Below are 21734 nucleotides of genomic sequence, written 5' to 3'. Positions count from 1 at the left end.
AGTGTCTCCCATACTTCTTTAAGCTTTTGGAAAGTTTGAGAAGTTGGGATTTTGCAATGAATAATCTCTCCCCTTGGTTTCATAGGCAATTGAAAAGCTGCAGGCTGGTGCTCTTGCAACTGACGCAGTGACTGCAGCACTGGTGGAACTTGAGGTATTTCTTTTCTCTGTTTTATTTAAAATATTTGTGAGTTTATCTTTCTTGTTCTTAAATGACATGAAACTGTTAAGTTAGTCAACCATAAATTATATGACCAGTGTTTCCCACCAGTATTAGCAAAGTTATAAAGAAGCCTATGATATTGTTTTTTTCATTGGTGACTTTTCTGAGTAATATAAAAGTTGGTTAAATTCCTTTCTTTTTTCTTTTTTCTTTTTTTTTTTTTTTATGAGATTCATGAATACAAAAGTTAATGATTGGATGCTTAAGTTTCACGTTTTCAGTAGGAAAATCCTTGAAGTTAACCCCCCAAAAGTGATGTATGTTCTGTTGGTTTAAAATAAAAAAAAATTTCAACTGTCTAGAAGTGCCTAAAGCAGAAGGGGAAGATTCTTCGTGATCCTAACAGATACATACTGTGAAATTGTGTGCTGTGACGTGTGTCTTGTCCCAGTGTTATGGTTAGGTTTGTCCACAGTTTACTATGGACATCAAAGAATTGAGTGGGGAGGCTCTCACTTTTGCCGTAATTTTTTATACTCTAGAGAGAGGCTCACTTTTGCCATAATTTTTTATACTCTAGAGAGAGGCTCTCTCAGTTCTCTTGATTTGGAACTTTGATGAATTTGTGCAAGGGATATTGAGGGCTTCAGAAGATTGACTTGCTGCTCAAACTTGGAGAAGATAGATTTCTGTCAATCAATTGAGAGGATTATTGTGAAAAATATTTTTCCGGTTGAGAATACTACTTAGGGAATCAAGTAAGACATGATGACAAAAACAATGATGAGTTTGAGGGAGGAGATGATAGTTAAAGTTAACATTTCCAGGTTGACTGGGTTGTGGCCCTTGTATTTGGGCTCTCATGCCAACACACGTACCCTTTCATGCCTTTCCTTGTGAAAATTGCCCAGGTGTTTACCAAAAGTTCTAGCCGTGTTTTCTGTATATTCTCATGCTTAATTGTGGACCTGAGCTTTTGATCATGCTTTGTAGATTTTAATTTCTCTTGGTTGTGTCATATTGGTCCTAATGTAGTCAAGAAAGGTGAAAGTATATGGTGGGCACCTACTTCTATTGAATCTGACATGGGGATGTGTGATGCCCTCCTAATAGGACTGATACCATTTCATACCAGCTCTACCAGTCATTAGCCATGTGTCCCTGGGTGTGGCACAGTCTGTCCTTAATTCAGTTTCCCTATTTATAATATAAGGATAATAATTCCCACTTCATAGAGTTGTGAAGATTAACTGAGTTAGTATATGAATGATATATGACAATCTCTTAAAACAGTGTGTGGTACGTAGTAAGCACCCCATAACTGTTAGCAATTATTACAGTTACGAGATGCTTTGGAAATGGTATGTATGAGGTGAATATTTATAGTAACTATTAATGACAATTTTTACAGCATCAAAGAGAGGTTAACTATATGTTAAGGATAAGAGGAGAAAAATGACATAAGAAAGAAGATAGATGTATTTACCACCAAATGTTACCTTTACTCAAAACAGACACACAAAGAGGGCTTAATCTAACTTAACTAATTCAATTGTTAGTTGAAAATTACTTGCATAGAGTCAGTGTAGGTCTCGGAGAGAAAAGCTGGAGAATATACTAGAATGGCAATTATGAATGCAAAACTGAATAAAGTAAAGTTTCTTTTTTCATCTTAGAATAACTTTACTTTTCCTAAGTCATACTTATATATCATGTTTAATATTTCATTCTATTTTCCCTTAGTGTTAAATCCTACTTTTAAGGGGTTTACTTATTTATACTTAAAAATGATAAAAATACATTTTGAAATAATGAATTTCTCCTGAGTAAGTGGACTTACAGTTTCGAGTAACCTGTGTTTTTTTTTTAAGAGTGTGGATATGAATTTAAAGGAAAAAAATTCTTGTTCTATTATTTTTGATTGGAATAAGTCATAAGGATAATGGTAGCATAGAATTCTTCCCCAAGTGACTTTAGTGCATCCCACACTTCAACTTTTAGTTATTTTATTATTTATATATATATATTTTGAGATGAATTCTCACTCTGTAGCCCAAGCTGGAGTGCAGTGGTGCGATCTTGGCTCACTGCAACCTCCGCCTCCCACGCTCAAGCAATTCTTGTGCCTCAGCCTCCCGAGTAGCTGGGACTACAGGCATGCACCACCACACCCAGCTAATTTTTGTTTTTTTTTAGTAGAGACAAGGTTTCACCATGTTGAACAGGGTGGTCTTGAACTCCTGAGCTCAGGTGATCCACCCACCTTGGCCTCCCAAAGTGCTGCAGTTACAGGCGTGAACCACCCTGCCTGGCTTCAACTTTTAATTATTAAATGTGTGGAAGAATTTCAATTAATTATCTTTAACAATTAATTTTTCTATGGACTCTTTGATTGAAATATATGTTAATACTTCAAGGTTAAGCTTACACTAACTGGAAGAATTTTCCTAAATCTTAAGAATTACATTGGAAATCATGCTTATACTGCCCCCTGCAGTTTCTCTCACCTTGCATAATTGTGATTCATTACCTTGAAACAGGATAGGTTTTCAGATGGAGTTCAGTTGGGAAAGTATTGTAATAGCTTGGGTCAATGGAAAGATGTGTAAGAAGATTGGATTCTAATATTTGCTGTACTTCGAGAAATATAAGTAGCAGTATTGAGTCCTTTCAGAATACTGAAAAGTGCTGAGAAAAATTCTGGAGAGCCTTCTTTATTATGTTTAATTTGAGAATAAATACTTTTCTTTAATTTTGGTCAGTTTATTCAGTTAAGTCATGTCTGAATTATTGAACAGATGCAAACAGTCACTATTCTTTTTTTTTTAGACTTTGGGATATACTTTTTGATTTAAAAAATGATATTCTTGCCACTGAGCTTAAGGAAACAATAAATAAACATTTTAAAAACTTGCCTGTTATATTATTACTTAGGCAGATGTTGAAATTGATGTGAATTCCTTAAATACTAATTGTGGATTGAAGTGACTGAAACAGTTTAGTGGTCTTTGTTGCCTAGAAAGAGTATCTGGCCGTATATTTTAAAAATGTGATAATTTGTATTTTCCCAAATGGTGAAAAAGTACACTGATCTTAGCTCCATGTGGTGGAGGAGGAAGAGACCAGGCAAAAGAAATTTTGTGTGTGTGTGTGTGTGTGTGTGTGTGTGTGTAAATACCACACACACACACTAAAGGGACTTATGCAGACATATCATTTTTTAGCTTTTCTTAGAAACTGATAATTTTGTGTTTTTATTTTTCTTCACCACCACTGCAGACTTGTGGTGTCATCTTAAGACTGTCGCTTCTGGACCCCAGAATGAGGTGTTTTCTTCATTTAAGTAAAGGAACGGTGGGTGCAAAAATTCTAGCTATTAAACTGACCACCTTCTCCCTTTAGAGTTATGGGAGGGGTGGCGGCTGCTCCTGTATGAGAGGTTTTCTGCAGTGTGGAAATGCAAATGATATTACTCCAAAGTATATTTTGTTTGTCTTCAAAATGTAGGGAAGGAAATGGAAAGGTCAGTTTATAGATCATATTTTAATGATTTATTGGTAAATTGATTCATTCCTGTTGTTTCATATAGCTTTTTTGAGATTATCTTAATAACTGGTGAGAAAGTGAATTCTGTTCACTGGATGGTACAACTCTGGTTTCACTCACAGCAGAGAAGATTAATATTGTGAAAGAATTTGGTCTTCATATTTGGGACTATACATTTGGATGACAGTTGCTTTTTTGGCTGCTTTCAAAATAGTTTTGGATCAAGTAGTGACAGTGGATTTAAGATTCCAGAGCGTAATTTTGCATATTTCACATGGTATAACTTCTGATGTGAATTTCTTTTTTGAGAAAATTGGATATAGAACTGGGTGAGTCATGATGCTACCATTTTCTTAGGATTGTTTCTAAAGTAGAAAGTGTTTCATGGATTCTGATAGAAAATGAACTATTTATAAAATAGTGCCTGAAGCTCCTTTTGTACATTGGTGTTTTTCTGAAAAAGTACGAAGACCTGGTTTAAAAAAGTCTAATGAGTAATAATAGGTGAAATATGAATGACAGACTTGGGAGGTAATTTATAATCTTTCGTGAGAAAACCGATGAATTTGGCAGAGATTTTGAAGATCTTGTTGTAACCTTTGAGAAATTTTGGTTAATTCATTCAGAAAACTGATTATTTTTGTAGGTAAAATACTGTATATTAAGAATAGTGATGGGGCCAGGCACGGTGGCTCATGCCTGTAATCCCAGCACTTTGGGAGGCTGAAGCGGACGCATTATGAGGTCAGGAGTTCAAGACCAGCCTAGCCAATATGGTGAAACCCTGTCTCTAATAAAAATACAAAAATCAGCTGGGCGTGGTGGTGCGTTCCTGTAATCCTAGCTAGTTGGGAGACTGAGGCAGGAGAATTGCTTGAACCAGGACCTGGGAGGCAGAGATTGCAGTGAGCCGAGATCGCGCCACTGCACTCCCACCTGGGGCTGTGGAGTAAGACTCCGTCTAAAAAAAAAAAAAAAAAGTGATAGTAATAGCTTTTACATTTTATATAGTAAAAGGCAAATTATACAGATTCCTTTGTTAAAAATCTTTTGTTGAACGTATGTTATTAAAAATGGACTGTGAAGTTTTTTGTTCACTTGATTCATGCTTTAAAGCTCCCTATGGTCGGGGAAGATGCTAATTCATGCTTAAAACTCATTTATTGTCCAAATGCTTTAGTGTTTATAGAGCAGATTATATTGGGCCAAGTTTTTAGTCATTCTGTGAAAAACAGTTCATTGTCTTTGGATCTCTGTGTAATACAAATATTGCTTGCTTGTAAACTCTAGGGAAGTCCTTTAAGAATACCTTCGTATTCAGATGACTGATATTTTGGTATGTAAGAGAAAGAAAGTAGGTATTTTCATTATATACTTATATTATTATATATAATACTGTTACACAGTTGTCTGTATCTCTACATTTTTTTTTTGTTGTTGTTGAGACAGATTCTTGCTCTGTCACCCAGGCTGGAGTGCAGTGGTATGATCTTGGCTTACTGCAGTCTCTACCTCCTAGGTTCAAACAATTCTCATGCCTCAGCCTCCCAAGTAGCTGGGACTACAGGTGTGCGCCACCACGCCTGGCTAATTTTTTTGTGTTTTTAGTAGACATGGGGTTTTGCCTTGTTGCCCAGGCTGGTCTTGAACTCCTGGCCTCAAGTGATTCACCTGCCTCGGCCTCCCAAAGTGCTGGGATTATAGGTGTGAGCCACTGTGCCCAGCCAGGTCTGCATTTCTTTAAGGCAGGCATCTCCAGAATGGGAATGTTGGTCACACTTGAGTAGTTCATTGTGAGTGGACCCTAGCCCAGGCTTCTTGTGCAGCTGCAGGAATAGGCCATATTCTCTTCCCTGGGCTTTATACTTCTGGCTGAAATTGTCTGTGTGCCTTAGGGAGATAGAAAAAACTTCTAAGGACTGCCAGTCCTTGAAATGCCTAGTGGTCGTGGAGATGGTGTGGCTTCCTGATGGCATATGGGCATACCTAGGATGGAAGGGGACATTGGGAAGGGCTGATACATTTCCGTTTTCCCTCATGAAACTTATAACAAGTTTTCTTGTGAGCAGATGCTTAACCACACCCTGCTCCCTACCCTACTTCAGTCATTTGGTTTTTATTGCAAAAAAGGAGGGGCGTCTGCTTTAAGGTCATTTCTGTTATTTGGGAAGTTTAAAATCATTTAAATAAACGAGCATCTCTAGTTTCCTATACATTTTTAATTTTGTAGAAATTATATTTTCATAAGCAGAGTGGTCCTTTGCTCTTTCCCCAGCACCCCCTACCCCCCAGTAGAGCTGACCGCATTGGAAAGACAGCTTGATGCATTTAGCTCACATTTACGTAAGTGCTCATTAACTATGATGTGGCTGGTGAGTCTAATTTTAGACCTACCACCCTTGAAAATCTCATTTTTCTCTTCCATTGATAATATCTTTCATTCTCTGTAAGAGGGGGCATGTTTCTATGTATGTGAAGGAGAAGATTTACCTTTTTTCTTTTGTAGTATTTACAGTGTTTTCCTTGCATGAAATTTGAGTTTTGACCTTAGGTGCTCTTTTTTCCTTTTTTTTTCTTAACTTGGTATTATTGATTATTTCAAAGACCCTATTTTGCCTGTCTGTTTAGGAGTATTCCCAGTGGTGCTTCAGTATTTCTGTGTATTCCAGCTGTTTATGGAGTCTTTATGTTTCTCTGCATTTTTTGTTTTATTTTTTGAGGTGTACACACACAGTTACACTTCATGGAGTTGCATCCAGCCAAGTATCCATGTTCTTCTTGTGAAGAGGCAGAGAAAATCACCTCTCCCAAGAATTTCCACCTTCTGAACAAGGGAAATGTGTCCTGAAGAGCTGTACGCAGATGGGAGGCAACTTGTTTGCTTGTTCTGCTGCTAGAGCATTGATTTAATTAGAAGACAGGCTGTGGGTGGCCATGTGCAGACAAAGAAGCACCAGACAGAGCCCATTTAGCCTGGGACAGTAAAAGTAAGTTACGCTCTTTTTAAAACACTTTTTTGAGTACTGATGCTGATTCTTGCCTTTAGTACTAAGGGGCAACTTGTAACTTACTGTTTGTGTTTACACATAGATACATCTGTTCTTTTTCTGAGACCCTAGAAATGACACATGCTCTCTAGCACAAAGTACCTGCTTAATGGAAAAGCAGTGATTTCTTCCCCAACCACCTTTTTTTTTTTTTTTTTAAGAATAAAAAGAAAACAGAATCAGTGGTTACATTCTAGATTAATTTTACACTGTAGCAAACCTGGTGTCAGCTTTTGACCAAGTCAAAACACTTGAGTATAGAGCTTGTCATGCTTTTACTTTGTAGTAATGGGAACATGAAGAACCGTTTTAGCCTTTCCAGCCATTTCTTGATGAGGTATGTGGATCTCATCAGATATATTCATTCTGGCTGAATCTAGTAGAAGAGAGGGTCCAAGATCAGACCTAGCAATTCCTGAGGAGCATGGAACTCTATATGTGTGCCCTTGTTTTTCTCTGGGAGTTGTTACTCTCAAAAATATACTTCATTTTGGAATTCTGTTTTGAGCTACCGAAAACCACATATGGTAGTGTGGTGGAGTTAGTGGAAATCCTGTGTTTTGACTATGTGGAAGCAATTTAGACTTTTGGATTTTTGAGTGTAAAATGTCTTCTAGTCCTATATTAATAGGGATATTACACAAAAGGGATTTAATTAGATTCATTGGTCTTAGAATTTATAGTGTTGTGATTTTTGAATCATTCTGTGTGTGTGCGTGTATGTGTGTGTGTGTATTTGTGTTTGTTTGGATCTATATCATTTGCGGCATTAGGTTTATACCTTAACATCTACTGTTTTTGTCTGTTTTGCTCTTGGTAATGAAGGAGGTAGGCTAATAAGATTTTTCTATGTTTGGAAAATCACAGGCTGGTATGATGGTGTTTAATTTCAAAGACTACCTTTTGATTTTAAGTTTTTTTCCATCTCTCAAATCCACCCCTTTATTCAGAATCTGGAAAAGAAAGAGGAAGAAACTTAAGTTACATAATTTTTAAGATTCTCATCAAGATTCTAAATCTTGCTCTCCTCTCTCTCTTTCATGTGTTCTTTACCTAAGTGTTAGAATAATGAAGGATTGTACCTTACTATAGAAATCAGCTTAAAGTTGAATCTTAGACATACCAGTTGACAAAAGTTCTTTGGCCATTCCCATTGCCAGGCATATTTTACTGGCAGTCATTCTCGCTCAGGGTCCAGCCTCCTGCATGGTGTACACATTTCCTGACAGTTCATGACATGCATGTAGTGTAACATAGGGCATCAGCACTGTAACACATTCAGAGTGGGGAATTTATTTACGTTTCCCTTTTCTGGAGTATGTGCAAATGTTAGCGACGTTTTCTAGTGGGTTGGAAGTCTTTTTGTTAAAAAAAGCTTAGTAGAGGACTTAAAAGTTACCATTATTCCTCTTTCCTCTCCAGTTCTGACCATGTCATTTGATAAAAGGATGGTTTAAATTATTATATAATTCCATGGTCTGTTAGGTTCTTTTTGAGTGATTTTATTGTCAATATGCTTAAAAGGTATACTTATTTAGGTTGAAGGGAAGTATAAGTGGCTGCCAAATTTGGCGGTACTGGAGAAACAGCTACATTTGTCTTTTCTATTGTAGCTCTTGTGGAAAGGACAATTTCAGGTACTGTGTGTGCTAACCTCTTCCTGGACATCATAAATAATCCAAGTAAAACAAAGTTTAAAACTATTTCAGATGTGAAAGCTTATTGAAGCCAATATTTTGGTTTAGAGATTTGTGTTATGTTTTTGACAAGTAACTGTACTGGAATTCTGTGACTTTCAATTTAAAAAAATGTGAAAAACTGTTGTGATGTCATTTTTCTGCTTAATTATGTTATATGTGTCTTTGTAAATTAGGCAGATTAGTAATAGGAAGGAGGTGAGTGCAGATGTGCAGTGCCTTTTTATGAAAATATTTTAAATAATAAAAATATTGTTGAGCTCATAGTGGGCAGTGCAAGAAAAAGTAAAAAAAAATTTCCATTTTTGGATAGAATATTTTATGTCAGATTAACAAATGCTCTAATGAACAAATATTAACATTGGTTCAATTTTTTCTGACATTTCCAGAAAAGCTTGGGCACTTTTAAGAAGATCATAAAAAGCCTTAGTTTCTACTACATATGTTGCTGTGTGAGGGTTTTTTTTTTAAATAAAATATGTTGTCTTTTATAAATTGAATAGTTAAAAAAAATGAACTGTCACAGAAACTAAAACCTGATATTCAGCATACTGTATTTGACTCAAGTGTTCACAGAATGTGATGCAAACAAATGTTCTCTCAACTTACATCCAGGATAGCTAAAATATCACTTTAACACATGTTAAAAGTAGAGTGCTCGAGCTATTTGGCTAGATATAATTCCAGGCTGTCTAAGTTGAGTAATTTCCTCAAACATTCCAACTTTGATCAACTACAGCAAGAACCTTTAGCATGTCTGTAAAGCAGCCAGTGCATCTGTAAATATGTCCTGAGATAGGGAGAAAAGAGAGAATGCCAAAAAAGAAAGAATACCTTGTCGTTTAGGAGCAGTTACAGAATAAAAATTGAAAGTTTTTGTTTCCTTAGGAACTGTTTTTAGATAATTGAGCCTCAGATTTCCAAGTATGCCCTGTGGTTCTGTATTAATGAAGGAAAGATACTTCATTTGGACCCAATAAAAGTGTTTTGTGGCTAACCCTGCTGAAACTTATTGGTTAAAGTTCATTAATTCTTGAACTTTTTACACTTTATAAATGTAATATTAATTGGCTACAACCTCAAACATAATAATATATAGCTCACTAAAGCATGTCTTAATTGTTTATAATTGGCCAGTATTTGGGTGAAAATGTTCTTATGTGACTGAGAATAAGTCTAAGAACGGGAAGCATCACTACAGAAATAATCTCATGTGCCTTTTCTTCAATACATGGCTGAAAATAGGCTTTCTGGCTTTAATTTTCAGTGATCCGAAAATGAATTTGCAAGTATCTACTAATTTTCCTATACAAGCATTAACTTAAGAGTGTTTATAATGGCAAATCACCCTCTGCTGTATGGGAACTGCATGTTTTCTGTGTTTTTGGCACAACATATTCATATTCACATGGATATAATAACTTCCCTGGAAATATTTTAAGCTGTAGTTAGCAACTACTTGCTAACTGGATATTAAATTGGATGTTAAGTCTAGCTTCTTTCTGACCTTGCTTTCTGTGGTCCCATGATAACAAATAATGTGACTTCCAATTAGCTCCAGTTATGAAAACTCTGTTTTTAGATCAATCTCGTACCAAAACTTAGAAGGAATTAATAATCCTCTTGTGGCTTCTATGTTGCAGATCTCTATTATTGCCCATATTCTCTAATTACTTTGTCATGGAAAGCAAAGTTAACACAGTTAAATTTATTACTAATAAAAAATGTTTTGCCATAGTTTTACCTCCTTTTCATGAGCATTTTTTCCAGAACGGAACAAAGTGCAGTATAATTGATAGATTTACATCCTTCAAGCCCATCCTCTATATCCTAAAATAAGTGCAGAGAAATGGTGAATGGGCACGCTGGGAGAGAAGATGGAAGGGCAAGTCCTGGGTCTAGTTATTTTAATTTCCTGGGCAGGGTACTTGAACAGATAATGTGAGTCGGTTATCTTGTTACTGTATCTATGTTTACCAGATAATTTTTCTTCTGTAAACCCTGTCCATTTGAATGCCAGGATTTCTTCAAAATTTAATACTTATTTTATGTCATGTGCCTACTTTCTTGATCTTGAAGTCATTAACGTTCATAGTGGCAATGGAAGAGTCAACTTTTGCCTATGTGGGGGCTGGTTATCTAATTTATAGACAGATTCTTATTATCCTGTAATTATTTTACCTGATTATATCTTTGCCATTTTTGCACGTTACCTGAACATTATAGCCCCACCTCCCATGCACTTCTGTGTATGAGGAATGTGTGTGTGTGTGTGTTTGCTACAAATTACTGGTTCTAAAAAGAATGTCATGTTTTATCTTGATAGGCAGTCTACCACTGGGTAAAGTTGTAGATGAAGTTGTCTATACTAATGATATTTGAGAAAATTACCATGATATTTTATTAGTTTTTTGGTATTTGAGAAAAATACCATGACTTCCTATGGACTCTGAGTAGAAAGTTCATCTGACTCATTTTGGAGAAGGAAAAAGGTATTACAAATTTTGTTTGTTATAATCAGAAGATATGCAGCATTTCTGACCACTAATCTGGCTCTTTTTAGTAAAGGTGAGTGGACACTTGGTAGACTGCAGTACAGGTTACTTCCATATTAGTTGTTTCTTTAAGTAGCAAGAGGTAATTGAATATTTTAAATATTTAAGCATGATAATAAAATTTGTTGTTAGGACTGTCATTTGTGTCAGAGAGCTACTTTCCCTGAAGCCTGAATTGTATGGAAAACTGAAGACTTATGCAAGCTTAGATTTTGCACTGGAGAAGCTTGCATCTGGACCTTCTTTTAATCTTACAAAGTGATGTAGGCCAGAGATTGCAAAAGAGACATTTTACAAATGCGTGTTGATTGGCCCATAGACTAGCTTTTAAAACTTGGAATTTGTTGTCAACATGTAAAAATGAGGAGACTAATATAAGCATCTGGACTTCTAAATTCTCGTGACAAAAATGAGATCTGGCCACATGGAGCATGCATTCTCTCAGGCCTACAATCTGCCAGAGCTGAGTGACAGCTGGTTCTTTTGAGTGTAGGAGCTTGTGTAGCACTGTACTTCATTTTAAGGTACAGCTGGAAATAAGTCTTGGACAGAGATGCCAACTTTTGTCTTGTTGCAAGGGCCAGGGAAATGAATGTATGGTTTAATGCTCATTAATTTAATGGTCTAGAGGTTGCAAATTGTTGTAATAGGGATTTCTACCAAACTAATAATAAAGCTGGAATGAGCTTTGATTTAATTTTTCAGAATAGGAATTGGACTTAAATATTAACTTATTATTTTGAAAATGAACTTCAAATCAAACTAGACTTTTCAAAAAACTTCCTCATTGAAACAATTTGAACTAACAGCAAAGTATATCACTCCAAAGAATTTTGACCTGTAGCCAAAGCAGATCCAAAACCTCTGTGACCCAAATAAGGTTGAACCAAATTGTTTCTTTATTTACCTCTAGTCCCAGGAATGAAATACTGTTTTTACTGTTTGTGATGAAGGAACATACTGTAAGTCCAAGCATACTGCACTGATATTCACACTTTGTCTTGATAACTTCCTAAAGGATATTAAGCTTCCAATGTCATTTATCTTATCTTGATTGCATTACATCTTAATGGAAGACATAAGGAAAATCCCTGGTGTGTGCATAGTATGTATGGCTGTATTTGTGATGATTGCCCAGAAAGGTTTCTATGTCTTTTTTTTTTTTTTTTTTTTTTTTGAGATGGAGTCTCGCTGTGTCCCCCGGGCTGGAGTGCAGTGGCCGGATCTCAGCTCACTGCAAGCTCCGCCTCCGGGGTTTACGCCATTCTCCTGCCTCATCCTCCCGAGTAGCTGGGACTACAGGCGCCCGCCATCTCGCCCGGCTAGTTTTTTGTATTTTTTAGTAGAGACGGGGTTTCACCATGTTAGCCAGGATGGTCTCGATCTCCTGACCTCGTGATCCACCCGTTTCGGCCTTCCAAAGTGCTGGGATTACAGGCTTGAGCCACCGCGCCCGGCCGGTTTCTATGTCTTATTTACCATTGACTGTCTCCCATTTTATTAACTTTTCTCCAGTCCATCTAATTTTTTTCCAGGGTTGAATCCTAGCCCCAGAGTGGTTAGCTTTTGTAGCCTCTCATGGATCATTTGTAGCTTTTTTACTCCCAATATCCTCTGTGCTGTTGTGATAGATGCCTTTATAAGCCCCCTCAAGATGTGGTTCATGGAGAATGTGAAGTTAAGCAGTTGATGAATTCATTTAAATTGGAGTTCCTCAAGGTGAGGGCTGGATTAGAATTGTTGGAGGTAGCTTATTTTAAAAAATGATGATTCCCTAGCTTTCAACTCACATGACCTGGATCAGAATCTTTGGGGATGGGAGTCTGGAAATTTTAATTCTTTGACTCTTTAAAAAAAACTTTGTGAGTTAATTGTGGATACATGCAGGCATAAGAAATAATACAGAGAGATCCTTTGGACCCTTTAATTCACAATGGTAACAGGTTTTTAAAAATTTGCAATCTTATTTTGAGAATTTTATAGTCTCAAAACTTTTGTGTGTGTATAGTATACATATGGAAAACTATACACATTTATTTTAAGGGGACAGCTCCATGAATCTTTTTCAGAGTGAACGTAGCCCTGTGTCACTAGCACCCAGATCAACAAACGGAACATTTCTGCCCTCCAGAAGGCCCCCTGTGCCCCCTTCAGTCACCTCAGGGTAACACCTGTCCTGACCTCTATTGCCATATGTTAGTCTTGCCTGTTCTAGAACTTCACGTAAATGGAATAATATATTATGTATTCTTTTGTGTCTGCCTTTTTTAATTGAAGTGAAATTCTTATAATAGAAAATGAGGCATTTTAAAATGCATAATCCCATGGCATTAAAATGTTCACAGTGTTGTGTAACTACCACTTCCAGTTCCAAACTTGTTTATCTCCCCAAAGGAAGCCTCATACTCATCAAGCAGTTGCTCTTCATTCTTTTATCCTTTCCCCCTTGTTGACCACCAATCTGCTTTCTGTCCATGGATTTCCCTCTTCTGGATATTTTATATAAATGAAATCATGCCATTTATGTGGCCTTTGTCTGACTTTTTTTCACTTAGAATAATGTTTTTGAAGTTTGTTCACAGTGTAGCATGTATCAGTAGTTCATTTTTTGGGGGAGCAGTATTCAACATTATTCATGTATCTGTCACAGTTTGTTTCATTCCAAATCCATTCATCCGTTGATGGACATTTGAGTTGTTTCTATCTTTTGGCGATTGCACATAGTGTTGCTGGGAATACTCTTATATAAATATTAGAGTAACTTTTTTCAATTCTTTTGGGTATATACCTAGAAGTGAAATTGCTAGGTCATATGATAATTAATCTATGTTTAACTTTTTTTTTTTTTTGAGACGGAGTTTCGCTCTTGTTGCCCAGGCTGGAGCAATGGCACCATCTCAGTTCACTGCAACCTCCACCTCCCAGGTTCAAGCGATTCTCCTGCCTCAGCCTCCCGAGTAGCTGGGATTACAGGTGCCCACCACCATGCCTGGCTAATTTTTAAAAATATTTTCAGTAGAGATGGGGTTTCACCATGTTGGCCAGGCTGGTTTCGAACTCCTGACCTCAAGTGATCCGCCTGCCTCAGCCTCCCAAAGTGCTAGGAATACAGGCATGAGCCACCGCGCCTGGCCTTTGTTTAACTTTTTGTTGAACCTTTTTCCATGGCAACTGAACAAACCCTTTTTGCATTTCCAGCAGCAATATGCAAGGTTATAATTTTTCTACATCTCTGTCAGCACTTGTTATTTTCTGTTTTTGTCATCATAGCTGTCCTTGTGGATGTGAAGTAAAATCTTTGTGGTTTTGGTTTTCATTTTTCTGATGGCAATGATGTTGAATATATTAACATGTGCCTGTAGCCATTTGTGTATTTTTTTGGTAGAAATGTTTACTTAAGTCTGTTCAAGTCTTTTGCCCATTTTCAAATTGCCTTTTTTGGGTTGTTATTGAAATTTGGAGATCTTTATATAGTCTAGATACTAGACTGTTGTACTTTTCTGTAAGTCTGAAATTGTGTCCAAAAAAAAAAAAAAAAAAAGGAAAAATAAATTGTAACTACTGCTATAGTTTTCTTTTTAATAAAAGCCCTCTGACCATCCCCAGTACTCCCATCACTTACCTGTTTTATTTTTTCACTCTCTTGTTTACTTCTGATATGTTATCTAATGTATTTAATTTCTTATTGTTTGTCTCCCTTGGCTAGAATTGAGGCTTCATGTAGGTAAGAATGTTTTTCTGTTTCATCCACTGCTATATCCCCATGGTTTCGATCAAGGATTGGCCAACTATGGCCTGAAAGCCAAATCTGGGCAGATGCCTGGTTTTGAATGGCCTGCAAACTAAGAATTATTTTCACTTTTTTAAATGGTTGAAACAAAATCAAAAGAAGAATAATATTTCATGACACCAGAAAAGTATATGAAATTTGTATCTCAGTATCCATATATGAAGTTTTATTGGAACACAGCCATGCTTATTCATTTGTGTATTTTCTCTGGCTGCTTTTGTGCTACAGTTGCAGAGCTCAGTAGTAGCATTGTCTGTGTGGCCCACGAAGCCTGAACTAGTTGATATATCTTGCCTTTTACAGAAAAGATTTGCCTGGTACGTTGGTGCCCAATAAATCTTTGTTGAATTAATGACTCTTAACCTATACTACCACAGAGGAATCTAAATTGGAAATCTTTTAACCATTCAGTTCTTGAAAATTTGAACTTAATTGGCTGCTAAACAACAAAAAAAATCCCCCAATGATTTTTTTTGATCAGTAATACAGTTTCATTGGCCTCCATTCATCTTGGAAATGAAAACTGATGTTGAGATACCAGAAAATTAGTAATTCTTAGAGTAGTGCTAGCTAAGATAGGCATATTATACAAGTTTTACTAGTGTTAGTTTGAAAAAGAGTATAATGACATGGAGTACATATCCTGTTTTTGTAACTCTTTTAAAAAGATGCAAGAAAGTTCATTTCAAAAGCTTTTCCCCCACCTTTCTCGGGTTTTGAAGGTTAAAATACCTGCTTATCAATGAAGTGAGTAATTAAAATGATTTTTTTTTTTTTTTTTGAGACGGTCTCACTCTGTCGCCCAGCTGGAGTGTGCAGTGGTGCAGTCTTGGCTCATTATAGCCTTTACCTCCCAGGTTCAAGGTTCAAGTGATTCTCCTGCCTCAGGCTCCTGAGTAGCTGAGATTACAGGCACCCGCCACCACGCCTGGCTAATTTTTGTATTTTTAGTGGAGATGGCATTTCATCATGTTGGCTGGACTGGTCACAAACTCAATTAAAATGATTTTGATAGGACACTCAATTTTCAACAAGAGTTATATATTCTACTTTATTTCATGTATCTAATGATGTGTTTGTTGAATTTGCACTTGACCGACAGAGTGTGAGTACTAACATATTAGTAATTTCCTGTTAATGTCTGACTTCTTCTTAAGGGAAGATTGGAAATTGAATAAACATAAATCATCTTATATAAAAATGATTTTATAATGTGCCAGTCTAGTTTTTGTACAACATTTGAAAACTAAATTGTTTGCATCTGTAAGAGCTGTTAATAGAGGTCTCATAATAGATCCTCAGATGTACAGTATACCTGGAGCCTTGCAAACAGTTCTTATATTATTTTATGCTTTCAGCGAAGGACATTTAATGGGTAATACAAGTTGTGGTTTATAGCGAAAGAGTAATACTTTGCAGATCTTTGCCTTGGCTTGGGGTTCCAAAATTTCATTAACAGGAAAGGGTTTCCATGTCGTTGTGGGAGAGTAGCTCCTGACTTGCTTCTTGGCCTTTCTGCCCTCTCTTTGCTGCATTGATTAGTCAAAGAGTGTCTCACTTTTTAAAGCCGTGTCTCCTTGAAAAGTTATGAGTAAACTTAAAATATATTTTGCTTTTAGAATTCCAGTTTTTAGAAACAGAAAATACTGTTGCATAAGTTTGTTTAATTTCTCTTGTTTTAATCATGAAAAGATTAGATTCTTAACACTCCGCTGCATTTTCCTGACATTTCTCTATAGGAGCAATCTGTAAGAATTAATAAGTATCAGCTTGCTTAAGAGGTTATAGCTCACAATAATTACTCTGTTTATATCTAGTCACAATTAACTGCTATTCATTCATTCTGCAAATACTTACTGATTACCTACCTGCCATGTGCCAGGCATTGCCTTGCATATTGGGATATAGTACCTAAAAAGACAAATTCTTATATTTAAGGGGCTTACATTCTATTTGGAGAGGTAGACAAACAAAAATTATGTATAATGTTAGATAGTGGAAAGTGCCATAAAGAAGAATAAAATAGAGATAAGAGAATGGTTGGGAATGGCTGGGGAAATGCTATTCTAGATAAGTCAGTAAGGGAAGGACTCTCTGATAAAGCTGGGTTTTGAACAGAGACATGAATGAAATGGGGAGAGAGCCATATGAAGATGTTGGGGAAGGGAGTCTTGTTCAGGGGGTAAAGTACCCCACTGTCCCTTCATATTCCACTTCATTCTTCTTTGTAATACTAATCACCGTGGGACCTCAGGTATTCATGCATACATGTACATGCATCTTTACACACATACACACACACACACACGCACACACACACATATGCAGTCTATGTTTATGGGCCCTCTTCTTTCACTAGAATCTCTCACCAAGCTCAGCATCTCAAAGGAATGAATGAATAATAGATGCAACAGCCCTGAGGTAGGGGTGTTCTTGGTGTGCTCAGGGAATCGCAGTGTGGGTTGGAGTGTGGTAAGGGAGAGGAATGCGGGGAGTAAGTTGGAAGAGGGAGAGAAGGGTCAGATCATGTAGGGCCATGTAAATGTTGAAAATTAGGACTTTGGATTTTATTCTAAGTGTGATGGGAAAGTATTGTAGGTTTATGAACAGAAGAGTGACAGAGTCTGACAGATTTTAAAAGGATCACTGGCTACTTAGTGGACATGATTATTAATTATGCAAAATGAGTTACATCAGAAGATCAGATGACCACTTAAAATATTTATGTATATTATTTTATTTATTTTTCTTTTTTCCTTTTTTATTATACCTTAAGTTCTAGGGTACATGTGCACAATGTGCAGGTTTGTTACATATGTATACATGTGCCATGTTGGTGTGCTGCACCCATTAACTTGTCATTTACATTAGGTATATCTCCTAGTGCTATCCCTCCCCTCCCCCTACCCCATGACAGGACCCGGTGTATGATGTTCCCCTTCCTGTGTCCAGGTGTTCTCATTGTTCACTTTGCACCTGTGAGTGAGAACATGCAATGTTTGGTTTCCTGTTCTTGCGATAGTTTGCTGAGAATGATGGTTTCCAGCTGCATCCATGTCCCTACAAAGGACATGAACTCATCCTTTTTTATGACTGCATAGTATTCCATGGTATATATGTGCCACATTTTCTTAATCCAGTCTGTCATCGATGGACATTTGGGTTGGTTCCAAGTCTTTGCTATTGTGAATAGTGCCGCAATAAACATACATGTGCATGTGTCTTTATAGCAGCATGATTTATAATCCTTTGGGTATATACCCAGTAGTGGGATGGCTGGGTCAAATGGTATTTCTAATTCTAGATTCTTGAGGAATTGCCACACTGTCTTCCACAATGGTTGAACTCGTTTACAGTCCCACCAACAGTGTAAAAGCGTTCCTATTTCTCCACATCCTCTCCAGCACCTGATGTTTCCTGACTTTTAAATGATTGCCATTCTAACTGGTGTGAGATGGTATCTCATTGTGGTTTTGATTTGCATTTCTCTGATGGCTAGAGATGATGAGCATTTTTTCATGTGTCTGTTGGCTGCATAAATGTCTTCTTTTGAGAAGTGTCTGTTCATATCCTTTGCCCACTTTTTGATGGGGTTGTTTGTTTTTTTCTTGTAAATTTGTTTGAGTTCTTTGTAGGTTCTGGATATTAGCTCTTTGTCAGATGAGTAGATTGCAAAAATTTTCTCCCATTCTATAGGTTGCCTGTTCACTCTGATGGTAGTTTCTTTTGCTGTGCAGAAGCTCTTTAGTTTAATAAGATCCCATTTGTCAACTTTGGCTTTTGTTACCATTGCTTTTGGTGTTTTAGTCATGAAGTCCTTGCCCATGCCTATGTCCTGAATGGTATTGCCTAGGTTTTGTTCTAGGGTTTTTATGGTTTTAGGTCTAACATTTAAGTCTCTAATCCATCTTGAATTAATTTTTGTATAAGGTGTACGGAAGGGATCCAGTTTCAGCTTTCTACTTATAGTTAGCCAGTTTTCCCAGCACCATTTATTAAATAGGGAATCCTTTCCTCATTTCTTGTTTTTGTCAGGTTTGTCAAAGATCAGATGGTTGCAGATGTGTGGTATTATTTCTGAGGGCTCTGTTCTGTTCCATTGGTCTATATATCTGTTTTGGTACCCGTACCATGCTGTTTTGGTTACTGTAGCCTCGTAGTAGAGTTTGAAGTCAGGTAGCGTGATGCCTCCAGCTTTGTTCTTTTTGCTTAGGACTGTCTTGGCAATGCAGGCTCTTTTTTGGTTCCATATGAACTCTAAAGTAGTTTTTTCCAATTCTGTGAAGAAAATCATTGGTAGCTTGATGGGTATGGCATTGAATCTATGAATTACCTTGGGCAATATGGCCATTTTCACAATATTGATTCTTCCTATCCATGAGCATGGAATGTTCTTCGATTTGTCTGTGTCCTCTTTTATTTCATTAAGCAGTGGTTTGTAGTTCTCCTTGAAGATGTCCTTCACATCCCTTGTAAGTTGGATTCCTAGATATTTTATTCTCTTTGTAGCAATGGAGAATGGGAGTTCACTCATGATTTTGCTCTCTGTTTGTCTGTCATTGGTGTATAGGAATGCTTGTGATTCTTGCACATTGATTTTGTATCCTGAGATTTTGCTCCAGTTGCTTATCAGCTTGAGACTTTGGGCTGAGACTATGGGGTTTCTAAATATACAATCATGTCATCTGCAAACAAGGACAATTTGACTTCTTCTTTTCCTAACTGAATACCCTTAATTTTTTTCTCTTGCCTGATTGCCCTGGCCAGAACTTCCAACACTATGTTGAATAGGAGTGGTGAGAGAGGGCATCCCTGTCTTGCGCCAGTTTTCAAAGGGAATGTGTCGAGTTTTTGCCCATTCAGTATGATATTGGCTGTGAGTTTGTCATAAATAGCTCTTATTATTTTGAGATATGTCCCATCAATACCTAATTTATTGAGAGTTTTTAGCCTGAAGGGCTGTTGAATTTTGTCAAAGGCCTTTTCTGCATCTGTTGAGATAATCATGTGGTTTTTGTTGTTGGTTCTGTTTATATGCTGGATTATGTTTATTGATTTGCATATGTTGAAGCAGCCTTGCATCCCAGGGATGAAGCCCACTTGATCATGGTGGATAAGCTTTTTAATGTGCTGCTGGATTCGGTTTGCCAGCATTTTACTGAGGGTTTTTGCATCAATGTTCATCAGGGATATTGGTCTAAAATTCTCTTTTTGTGTTGTGTCTCTGCCAGGCTTTGGTATCAGGATGATGTTGGCCTCATAAAATGAGTTAGGGAGGATTCCTTCTTTTTCTATTGAATAATTTCAGAAGGAATGGTACCAGCTCCTCTTTGTACCTCTGGTAGAATTCGGCTGTGAATCCTGGTCCTGGACTTTTTTTGGTTGGTAGGCTATTATTGCCTCAATTACAGAGCCTGTTATTGGTCTATTTAGGGATTCAGCTTCTTCCTGGTTTAGTCTTGGGATAGTGTATGTGTCCAGGAATTTATCTATTTCTTCTAGGTTTTCTAGTTTATTTGCATAGAGGTGTTTATAGTATTCTCTGATGGTAGTTTGTATTTCTGTGGGGTCGGTGGTGATATCCTCCTCATCATTTTTTATTGCATCTATTTGATTCTTCTCTCTTTTCCTCTTTATTAATCTTGCTAGCGGTCTATCAATTTTGTTAATCTTTTCAAAAAACCAGCTCCTGGATTCACTGATTTTTTGAAGGGTTTGTTGTGTCTCTATCTCCTTCAGTTCTGCTCTAATCTTCGTTATTTCTTGCCTTCTGCTAGCTTTTGAATGCGTTTGCTCTTGCTTCTCTAGTTCTTTTAATTGTGATGTGAGGGTGTCAATTTTAGATCTTTCCAGCTTTCTCTTGTGGGCATTTAGTGCTATAAATTTCCCTCTAAACCCTGCTTTAAATGTGTCCCAGAGATTCTGGTATGTTGTATCTTTGTTCTCATTGGTTTCAAAGAACATCTTTATTTCTGCCTTCATTTCGTTATGTACCCAGTAGTCATTCAGGAGCAGATTGTTCAGTTTCCATGTAGTTGAGCGGTATTGATTGAGTTTCTTAATCCTGAGTTCTAATTTGATTGCACTGTGGTCTGAGAGACAGTTTGTTGTGATTTCTGTTCTTTTACATTTGCTGAGGAGTGCTTTACTTCCAACTATGTGGTCAATTTTGGAATAAGTGCGATGTGGCGCTGAGAAGAATGTATATTCTGTTGATTTGGGGTGGAGAGTTCTGTAGATGTCTATTAGATCTGCTTGGTGCAGAGTTGAGTTCAATTCCTGGATATCCTTGTTACCTTTCTGTCTCGTTGATCTGTCTAATGTTGACAGTGGGGTGTTAAAGCCTTCCATTATTATTCTGTTGGATTCGAAGTCTCTTTGTAAGTCTCTAAGGATTTGTTTTATGAATCTAGGTACTCCTGTATTGGGTGCATATATATTTAGGATAGTTAGCTCTTCTTGTTGAATTGATCCCTTTACCATTATGTAATGGCCTTCTTTGTCTCTTTTGATCTTTGATGGTTTAAAGTCTGTTTTATCAGAGACTAGGATCGCAACCCCTGGCTTTTTTTGTTTTCTATTTGCTTGGTAGATCTTCCGCCATCCCTTTATTTTGAGCCTATGTGTGTCTCTGCACGTGAGATGGGTCTCCTGGAAATAGCAAATTGTTGATGGGTTTTGACTCTTTATCCAATTTGCCAGTCTGTGTCTTTTAATTGGAGGATTTAGCCAATTTATATTTAAGGTTAATATTGTTACGTGTGAACTTGATCCTGTCATTATGATGTTAGCTGGTTATTTTGCTCGTTATTTGATGGAGTTTCTTCCTAGCATTGATGGTCTTTACATTTTGGCAGTTTTGGCAGTGGCTGGTACCGGTTGTTCCTTTCCATGCTTAGTGCTTCCTTCAGGAGCTCTTGTAAAGCAGGCCTGGTG

At 37.0% G+C, this 21734-nt stretch overlaps 1 protein-coding gene across 8 annotated transcripts in view; it reads left to right on the top strand.

Annotated features, from left to right (window-relative positions):
* TASP1 (taspase 1) overlaps positions 1 to 21734 on the top strand; it is a 403549-nt gene that overhangs the window by 16009 nt on the left and 365806 nt on the right. For 7 of the 8 annotated variants that reach the window (XR_007717088.1, XM_050745318.1, XM_050745319.1 and 4 more), the window contains exon 4: positions 86 to 154. Coding sequence is in view for 6 of the 8 variants with exons in the window: in XM_050745318.1 (XP_050601275.1) it covers positions 86 to 154 (69 nt within the window). In the remaining 2 variants the exon portion in view is untranslated. Of the gene's footprint in view, positions 1 to 85; positions 155 to 6547; positions 6697 to 21734 lie in introns of those variants that run through there. The other variant, XM_050745322.1, reaches the window with a different exon arrangement.

Source organism: Macaca thibetana, chromosome 10, assembly GCF_024542745.1.
Source record: "Macaca thibetana thibetana isolate TM-01 chromosome 10, ASM2454274v1, whole genome shotgun sequence".
Classification (NCBI taxonomy): domain Eukaryota; kingdom Metazoa; phylum Chordata; class Mammalia; order Primates; family Cercopithecidae; genus Macaca; species Macaca thibetana.
The sequence above is the reverse complement of the archived record's forward strand: the minus strand, read 5'-3'. Positions and strand labels throughout refer to the sequence as shown.